The 1,735-nt window shown below is 70.1% G+C and overlaps 2 protein-coding genes across 2 annotated transcripts in view; one reads left to right on the forward strand and one right to left on the reverse strand.

The window, feature by feature from the left end:
- Nucleotides 1–84: 84 nt before the first annotated feature.
- AURANDRAFT_8266 (hypothetical protein) lies at nucleotides 85–1,213 on the reverse strand (the record flags this gene model as incomplete). Its single annotated transcript, XM_009042908.1, has 4 exons — nucleotides 85–117; nucleotides 196–362; nucleotides 846–958; nucleotides 1,155–1,213. Coding segments are annotated over 4 exons (372 nt in total), but the record flags the coding sequence as incomplete, so codon positions are not given.
- Nucleotides 1,214–1,405: 192 nt separating this feature from the next.
- The window catches only part of AURANDRAFT_72603 (expressed protein), a gene marked incomplete at both ends in the record, with an annotated part of 5,277 nt that continues 4,947 nt past the window's right edge, over nucleotides 1,406–1,735 (forward strand). Inside the window, one exon of the mRNA XM_009042887.1 lies at nucleotides 1,406–1,489. Coding sequence (XP_009041135.1) covers nucleotides 1,406–1,489 — 84 coding nt within the window. The remainder of the gene's footprint in view (nucleotides 1,490–1,735) is intronic.

The raw sequence follows: 1,735 nt of genomic DNA on the forward strand, positions 1-1,735 counted from the left end.
GAGCCGACTCGACTTCATTCGACCGAGCGAGAGATTTCCGAAGTTTGGTCAGGACCCCCTGAACCAGTGGTCGAATTCCACACAGCCGCGGACGCAGAAGATCTTCGCGTCGACGACCTGCGCGCGGGCTCGGGCGCGCGCGCGCGCCCCCCCCCCCCCAGGGGGGGGCGCCCGCGCGTCGGCGCCCGCGGCGACGGCGGCGACGGGCATGCAGTTGAAGACGTCGTTGAACTGCTTCCAGACCTTCAGGGCGTAGGCGCGCTTGCACTCGTCGCAGAAGCCGTAGATGCGGTTGATCGCCGCGCACTCATGGGTCCCGCCTGTGGGGAAATCGACCGCCGGTTTGGGACGTCCCGACCAAACTTCACAATTCTCGAGCCCGGGCGCGTCGAAATCGAATCGGCTGATTGTTGAACCACTCAATCGCTCTCGTCGAGTTCTCGAAGCACGGCCGAAGAACTCGTGTCACAACGGTCGAGCACGCCCACATTGAAGTCGGGTCGAAGATGTCGTTTCCGCTCGCGGTTCCCGCGGAGGAGCCAGAACGCGCCGCCGTGCTTCACCTGATCGCGGCGCGGGTCGTCGCCCCCCCCCGACCCCGGGGAGCGCGGCCCCGGCGCGCCCGCGCCGGCCGCCGCCTTGTAGCCTGTGTGGGTGCCAACCACTGGTTTGGGGGGTCCTGACCAAACTCGAGAACGCTCCGTCTCGGTCGCGTCGAAGTCGATTCGGCCAAGTTTCGGACGAGCGCGCGTCTCTCGTCGAGCTCTCCGCGGAGCACAAAAACGGTCGCGTCGAAACGGTTCCATACGCGCGCATGAAAGTCGGATGGAAGATGTGGGTTCCACACAGTGTGGAGCAGAGGAGGAGCAGCGCGCACTCGAGCCCGTGCGCGCCACGGTCAACGTAGTCGCCGAGGAAGAGGTAGCGGACGTCGCCGGGGCCTGCGCCAAAACCAAATCTTCGACATGACTTCAACGCGTATGCGACCGTTTCGACGCAGCTCCCGGCGCTCTCCGTGGAGAACTCGACGAGAGAAAGACTCGTTCACAAATCGTCCAAAACGACTTCGATTTGACCGAGCTCGAGAGTTTTGAAGTTTGGTCGGGACCCCCCGACCCAGTCGTCGATTTCCGCGCAGGCCGGGGCCGCCGCACTCGTCGAAGACGCGGAGCAGGTCCGCGTACTGGCCGTGGATGTCGCCGACAAGCTTCACCTGGGGCGCGCGGCGACGTCGGAGGCTCCCGCCCCGGCCGGCGTCCGCGCGACGCGGGCCGGCTTCAGACGAGAGCGACCATCGCTCGACGCGCGCTCGACGCGCGGGCCCCTCGCTCCGGAGCGATCGCGCGCGGGCCGGAATCACCCTCGCGCGGCCCCGGCCGCCGCGGGCGCGGCGATCTCGAGGAGCATGGGCCTGCGCGCGCGTCGGCGCGCTCGACGCGGCGCCGCGGCGATCGCGCGCGGCGCCGAGGGCGGCGCGCGCGCGCTCGAGGTGTCGAAACTCCGGGCCGATTCCCGCGCGGGCGCGGGCTCCGCGAGGAACGCGGCCTTCGCTGCCCGGAGCAGCGCAGCGACGTCGCGCTGCGAGATCGCCGCGCCGCCCGCCCTGGCGAGGCCGAAGCGGCCGGCGGCCCGCGGCGTCACCTGCGCGCGCGAGTCGCGGCGCGTCACGGCCGCGCCCCGGCGCGGGCGCCCGCCGGCGACGCCGAAGCGTCCGCCCCGAAGTGGAGGAGCTTGT

The sequence above is a fragment of the Aureococcus anophagefferens genome, assembly GCF_000186865.1.
Source record: "Aureococcus anophagefferens unplaced genomic scaffold AURANscaffold_39, whole genome shotgun sequence".
NCBI classification, from domain to species: Eukaryota; class Pelagophyceae; order Pelagomonadales; family Pelagomonadaceae; genus Aureococcus; species Aureococcus anophagefferens.